The sequence below is a fragment of the Myotis davidii genome, unplaced genomic scaffold, assembly GCF_000327345.1.
Source record: "Myotis davidii unplaced genomic scaffold, ASM32734v1 scaffold77, whole genome shotgun sequence".
Taxonomy (NCBI): domain Eukaryota; kingdom Metazoa; phylum Chordata; class Mammalia; order Chiroptera; family Vespertilionidae; genus Myotis; species Myotis davidii.
The window spans coordinates 98,341-106,227 of record NW_006289713.1 but is presented as its reverse complement, the minus strand read 5'-3'; the positions used below and the strand labels follow the sequence as shown (position 1 = coordinate 106,227).

The 7,887-nt window shown below is 37.9% G+C and overlaps 1 protein-coding gene across 1 annotated transcript in view; it reads left to right on the top strand.

The window, feature by feature from the left end:
- PDCD2L (programmed cell death 2-like) overlaps positions 1-7,887 on the top strand; it is a 20,299-nt gene that overhangs the window by 11,746 nt on the left and 666 nt on the right. The window contains exon 4 of the mRNA XM_006762256.2: positions 2,037-2,185. Coding sequence (XP_006762319.2) covers positions 2,037-2,185 — 149 coding nt within the window. The remainder of the gene's footprint in view (positions 1-2,036; positions 2,186-7,887) is intronic.

Sequence of the window (7,887 nt, the reverse complement as noted above, 5' to 3'; positions counted from 1 at the left end):
GACTTTTTTTAGTTTATGATTTTTTCAAATATATTTTTATTGATTTTAGAGAGGAAGGGAGAGGGAGAGAGAAAAAAAAACATCAAGGATGAGAGAGAATCATTGATCGGTTGCCTCCTGCACGCTCCCCACTGCGGTTGGAGCCTGCAATCCAGGCATGTGCCCTGACCAGGAATCGAACTGTGAACTAATTTATATAGGTTGTTGCTCAACCACTGAACCACACCAGCGGAGATGGTTTATGATTTTATCTCCTTTCCTAACTTTCTGTAATAGCTCTGTAGCCTTTTTAGTGCTTGCTTTAGTGATTATATGTACAGCTTTGACTTATTAGGCTACCTTCACTTAGTAGTTTACTCCTATGAGCTGAGAACCCATCCAGATTCCCATTTACTTTCCCCTGCCCTTTGTGATCTTGTTTTCATATATCCACTTCTGTAGATGCTATATACCCCATAAACATTATTATTTTTGCTTGAAATAATCAATAGTTTTTAAATAAAAGAAATGTATGTGTGTAAAATGAAATAAAAACACTTGTTAGAAGGGCTTTTCTATTTATTCACCTATTTAACCTTTTGGTGCTCTACATTTCTGCATGCAGATATGGGCTTCCAGGTGCTATTTGTCTGAAGAACTTATTTTAATTATTTTTTTGAAGTGAAGACTTGTTGGAGACAGTCTTTAAGGTTATGTCTGTCTAAAAATGCATTAATATTTATTTTAATGGACATTTTTATTAGATATAAATATTACTTTTTTCTTTCAGTATTGAAAAGATTTTGTTCTATTATCTTTATTGTATCCATTAGAAATTAATTCTTATTGTTTGTTGTTCTGTTTTTAACATATATTTACACTTTGTGTACTTTAGAATTTGTGTGTTTCAATTTATTCTGCCTGGGATTTGCTGAGCTTTTTGGATTTATGGGTTGATTACTTTTCATTAATTTTGGAAAAATTTTGGTCATTATTTTCAAATATTTTTTCTATCTTTCCTTCTAGGACTCTAGTGAATTGCATGTTAGATTATATGAAATTGTCTCATGATTTTTAAAGCTTTTTATCCTTTTGTTTTAAATTTTCACTTTTTGTTTCATTTTGGATATTTCTATTTTCCTCAGACATACTAATTTTTTTGTTTCCAGTCTACTATTTTCCTTTATTGAATGAAGTTATTTCTGATATCACATTTCTGTTTCAGTCTTGGCGTTTCCATTTCTATGTTAAATTCCTAATTTGTTTATTGCATGGTCACCTTTTCTTCTAGGTTTTTTTACATGTGTATTATTGGTATTTTAAAATCTTTTTCTGATAATACCATTATCTTGTCTATGGGTCTCCTTGTATTGACTTGCCTTATGGATTAAATTTTTCTTTTTTTTAATATATTTTATTGATTTTTTTACAGAGAGGAAGGGAGAGGGAAAAAGAGTTAGAAACATCGACGAGAGAGAAACATCTGTCAGCTGCCTCCTGCACACCTTCACTGGGGATGTGCCCGCAACCAAGGTACATGCCCGTGACCGGAATCGAACCTGGGACCCTTCAATCCGCAAGCCAATGCTCTATCCACTGAGCCAAACCGGTTAGGACTGGATTAAATTTTTCTGTTTCTTTGCATATCTAATAACTTTTTTAAAAAAATTGTTTACCAGAAATTATATGTTGAAGAAAGGTAGTTACTAAAGTAAATATTTACTCCTTAGAAGGGCATGCCAGTAATGAGGAGGTCTGAGTCCATTTAATTTGCAGTTGAGCTGAATCTGGGCTTTGTGGCATTTTTATTTAGATTCAGTTCCACTTTGGCTTTTGTGCCTTCATCCAAACTTTGAATCAAGTATTGATAAGACTTCAGATATCTTGACATGCTTTACAGGCTTGCTGCTGGCGTTGTGAGCCTATGGATTTTCTTTTTCTCTGGCTTAGGCCTGGTACTCTGCAAGAAAGAAACAAAGTTTGCAAAGTGAGCTCTTAGATGTTGCAATGTGACTTGTACGTGGTCCTGACTCTGTGTTTTTTGTTTCGGTGCCTAGGTATTCCTGGAGTGGACAACCACTGTTTTTGACCTGCCCTACATCAGAAGTCACTGAGCTCCCAGCCTGCAGCCACTGTGGAGCCCAAAGGACATTTGAGTTTCAGCTTATGCCAGCACTGGTCAGCATACTAAAAAGTGCTAATTCAGGTAATAAGCCCTTTATTAATTTGAGTTTGTGGATTTATGACACTAAATTGGAATTATTTTTAAATGAAAGACTATTTTGTTTTACTTATTAATAAAACAAGCATATTACAGAAAATTTGGGAAATTGAAATTATGGTAAGGAAATTTATAATTCAGTCCATCTAATGAATGCACTGATAACAATTTAGTTGATTTAAAGCCACACTATTTTCTGTCCTTAAAATTACTTTCATCTCACCCTATCCGGTTTGGCTCAGTGGATAGAGCAGACTGAAGGGTCTTGGGTTTTATTCCGGTCAAGGGCACATGCCTGGATTACCGGCTCAAACCCCAGTAAGGGTCGTGCAGGAGGCAGCCAATCAGTGTTTCTCTGTCATCATTGATGCTTCTCCCTCTCCCACTCCCTCTCCCTTTCTCCTGAAATAAATAAAGATATATTTTTAAAAATTTATTTTTATCTCATTATACTATAATAAAAATGTATTATTCTTTTACAAATTGCATTTACATGATTATAGTTATTTTTAGAAATTTTTAGAAAAAAATGAAAAGACCCTGGCTGGGTGGCTTAGTTGGTTGGAGTGTCGTCCCGTACACCCAAATGTTGTGGGTTCGATTCCCTAGGGCATATACCTAGGTTGTGGTTCCATCCCAGGAGGTCACCCACAGGAAGCAACTGATAGATGTTTCTCATCATTGATGTTTCTCTCTCTCTCTCTCTCAAATCAACAATAATAAAAAAATGTCCTGTACAGGAGGCAGTCAAACAATGATTCTCTCTCATCATTGATGTTTCTATCTCTCTCTCCCTCTCCTTGCTCTCTGAAATCAAAAAATATATATTAAATCTTAAAAACAAAACAAAAAGAAGCCCTAGCCGGTCTGACTCAGTGGATAGAGTGTCAGCCTGCAGACTGAAGTGTCCCAGGTTCAATTCCAGTCAAGGGCACATACCTTGGTTGCAGGCTTCTCCCTGGCCCAGGCCCTGGTCAGGGCTCATGCAGGAGGCAACCTATTGTCTCTCACATCAATGTTTCCCTCTCTCTTCTCTCTTAAAAAAAGAAAAAGGAAAAAAAATCCGCAGGTGAGGATTAAAAAAACAAAAAGAAGTAAAGGCCTTCCTAATGTCAGTTACTAGAGGGAACTTTTCTTTTTCTTTTTCTTTTTGCCCTCCGCTCCCACCCTCCCGCAGGAACTTTTCTTTTTTAATAGATTTTTAGAGAGAGAGAGAAACATCCGATGTGAATGTGAAAGTGAAACATTGCTTGGCTGCCTACTACACACCCCTCACTGGGGATCACATGGCCAGGAATTAAACCCAACAATGTTTCAGTGCACAGGATGACGCCCATCTAACTAACTGAGGCGCACTGGCCAGGGCTAGAAGAAACTTTTTTTAAAAAATATATTTTATTGATTTTTTTACAAAGAGGAAGGGAGAGGGATAGAGTGTTAGAAACATCAATGAGAGAGAAACATCGATCAGTTGCCTCCTGCACACCTACTGGGGAGGTGCCTGCAACCAAGGTACATGCCCTTGACCGGAATCGAACCTTGGACCTCTCGGTCCGCAGGCCGACGCTCTATCCACTGAGCCAAACCAGTTAGGGCTAGAAGAAACTTTTTTTATTGCAAGTTTATTTTCTTATACTTTCCTCTAAACATTTTATGTGTATACACATGTAAAACAGTTTTTTGGACAAAAATAGGTATACTGTTTTATAGACTCTCATTCTTTCTGATATACTTGGGTAATTTTTTCCATTTTAATATATTAGAATTTTTTGCAAATAGCTTTACTGAAATGTAATGGCATATAACAAAACTATATATTTTAAATGTGCAGTCTGCTAAGTATTGACATATGTATACACAGGAAATCATCACTACCAGTGTCCAAGTTATGAATGTGTACATCACTCTCAGAAGTTTTCTCAAGCACTTTGTAGCCTGTTTTACCCCTTCTATTAACCCGATTGACTTTTCATTATAGATTAGTTTGCATTTTCTAGAAATTTTATAAATGGAATCATTTACTTTTTGTTTGTTTATTTTTACTAATAATTACTTTAAGATACATCCATATATTGTATATCAATAGATCACACTTTTTTTTCTTTTTTCTTTTTTTAATCCTCACCCAAGGATATTTTTTTATTGATTTTTAGAGCGAGAGAGAGAAAGAGAGAAGCATTGCTTTGAGAGAGACATATCGATCGGTTGTCTCCCCCACACATCCCAGCCTGGCCGGGGATTGAACCTACAACTCAGGCACATGGCCTTGACCAGGAATCAAATGTGGGACCCTTTGGTGTGTGGGCTGACACTCCAACCACTGGGCCACACCAGCTAGAGCAATAGATCGCATCATCTTATAGCTGCTGATTGCTGTTTTATGGGTACATCACACTTTGTCTATTGATGGCCTTTTTTAAATGTTAATGTGTTTCCACATGGGGCTGTTACAAATGAAGATGTTATGAAGATTTATATGGACAGAGGCTTTTACTTTTTTTTTTTTAATATATTTTTATTGATTTCAGAGAGGAAGGAAAAGGGAGAGAGAGAGATAGAAACATCAATGATGGGACAGAATCACCGATCAGCTGCCTCCTGCATGCCCCCAACTGGGAATTGAACCTCGAACCTGGGCACATGCCCTTGACCGGAATCGAATCTGGGACCTTTCAGTTGGCAGGCCGACGGTCTACCTGCTGAGCCAAACCAGCCAGGGCTATTTGTTTATTTTTCAAGGTTACTCAATTTATTGTAAGTACTGAGTTTGTTTTTATTTTTTAAAAATATATTTTATTGACTTTTTACAGAGAGGAAGAGAGAGGGATAGAGAGTTAGAAACATCAATGAGAGAGAAACATCCATCAGCTGCCTCCTGCACACCCCCCACTGGGGATGTGCCTGCAACCAAGGTACATGCCCTTGACCGGAATCGAACCTGGGACCCTTGAGTCCGCAGGCCAACGCTCTATCCATTGAGCCAAGCCAGTTAGGGCCGAGTTTGTTTTTATATGTATCATCTTTTGTTACGCTTTATGTTTATCATACTTTTCATTTGCATTTTCCTTTTTTTGATTTAATAAATCTTTATTGTTGAAAGTATTACATATACCCTCTTTTTCCCCCCATTGACTCCTGTCAGCCTGCCCCCAACCTCCACCCCCTGCCCCAGGCCTTCACCACCCTATAGTCTGTGTCCATGAGTTATGCATATATGCATAGAAGGTCTTTGGTTGATTACCTTCCACCCACCTACCATCCCTCGCCTCTGAAATTCCGCACTCTGTTCCCTGCTTCCATGTCTCTGGATCCACTCTGTTCATCAGCTTATTTTGTTACTTAAATTCCACATATGAGTGAGATCATGTGATACTTGTCTTTCTCTGACTGACATTTCACTTAGCATGATACTCTCCAGGTCCCTCCATGCTGTCTCAAAGGGTAAGAGATTCTTCTATTTTACTGCTGCATAGTATTCCATGGTGTAAATGTACCACAGCTTTTTCATTCACTCATTTACTGATGGCTACTTCGGCTGTTTCCAGATCTTAGCTATTGTAAATTGCTCTGCTATGAACATAGGGGTGCATACATTCTTTCTGATTGGTACTTTGGGTTTCTTAGGATATATTCCTAGAAGTGGGATCACAGGGTCAAATGGCAGTTCCATATTTAATTTTTTGAGAAAACTCCATACTGTTTTCCATAATGGCTGCACTCGTCTTCATTCCCACCAGCAGTGTACTAGGGTTCCTTTTTCTCCACATCCTGGCCAGCACTTGTCATTTGTTGATTTATTGATGGTAGCCATTCTGACAACTGTGAGGTGATGCCTCATTGTCCTTTTGATTTGCATCTCTCTGATGATCAGTGACTTTGAGCAAGTTGTGTTCCTGGGCTAAAGAAACTGCAAGGAGGCTAATCGCTAGGGAGAGGAAGCCGGGCGTTGCTACGTGACATCATTACCCAGAAAGTTGGACATTTAGCATATTAGCCTTTTATATATAGAGGTCTTTTGGTATTAAATGTTGCTTTTTAGAAAACCTATTTTCCCCCTTTGTAACTAACATGCTAGGACACCTATAGAATTTTCTTTATTCATGACGTCTAGTCACTAAACTAGTTACATCTTGCTGTCCTATTGTTCTATAATCCTTTTATCATGGGACAAGATGGGTTTTTGGACCAATATATTTTACTTTCTTTTAATTTCTGAATATCTTTTGTTGCACGTAGCTTTTCTGCTGAAGCAACACCAGTTGCTTTAGTCACCTTACCCTCTGAAATCCATGTTTTAACATCTTTTTCCTTTGCCTCTGCATTCATTGAGATTCTCTCAAGTTTTCCCTTTCTGCCTTTAATTAGGTTTCATCTGTCTTTTCTGTTCCTTGTGCTTTCAGATATTTTTCATTAGATGTATAATGGGCTGTTTTAACCTTTATGTTTCTTCTTTTTCTGACCCCCTCCATAATCTCCCAACTGTGACAGGTCTCTGAGCTCAGCCTTCATGTACACTACTCAGGTGCTCAGTATCACTACTCAGGTACTTGGCATTTTATTTCTTTTTTTCTTTATATATTTATTGATTTCAGAGAGGAAGGGAAAGCGAGAAAGAGACAGAAACATCATTGATGAGAGAGAATCATTGATCAGCTGCCTTCTGCATGCCCCACACTGGGAATCGAGCCCGAAACCAGGGCATATGCCCTGACCGGGAATCTAACCGTGACCTCCTGATTCATAGGTCAAAGTTCAACCATGAGCCACACCGGCCAGGTGGTATTTTATTTCGTGTACTACCTTTTTTCCTAACCCGGTGGTTCATAGTTCTGAGGCTCCAGCCTTCTCCTGTCCTCTGCAAATGCTTTTGCACATGCTTGTTAGAAATTATTTCAAATACACAAGGTTATTTCCACAAAATCAGCTCTATTTTGGTCTGTCGTCAGGCTTTGATCATTTTCTTTCCATTAAACCTGTCTACATTTTTTCCCCTGGGCTGCTTCAAACCAGTTATCCACCTCATCCTGTTGTCCTGTCTTCTTTTTCTGATATTAGCAGGAGTTGTGTTGCCCATGTTTCCTTGGTACCATTCTTCATGGCTCCATCCACTGATAAATTTCTATAACTCTTAGCATTTACTTTCTATTTTTTGCCTGAGTCCTTTCTTGGTGGTAGTGTGTTCTGTTACAGTGATGTATTTTTAAATGTCAGATGGTCTAGACAGCTGTAATGAAGACTTGTTTCGATTTTTGTTTATTTTTAAATTATATTTCCCTGTTAAATCTGCTTTTTGTCATCAGTGGTCACTTAATGTAGGAAAATGTGTGATTGTTTTGTGAGTGAAAGTTAGTGAACACTGTTTTTGCTTTACGTAATTATTTTTTCAGCTTGTAAGTTGAAATCACTCCTGTATCAGTTATCCTGATATTGAGCCATCTTTCTCCTTTCCTTCTATCATCTAATTACTTAATCTCTTTGTTTGATGGTAAACACATAACATGTGCCATGATCTGTTATAAGTATCTTACATGGACTAGTTTATTTTATTTTATTTTAAAATATATTTTATTGATTTTTTACAGAGAGGAAGGGAGAGAGATAGAGAGTTAGAAACATCGATGAGAGAGAGACATCGATCAGCTGCCTCCTGCACACCTCCTACTGGGGATGTGCCCGCACCAGGTACA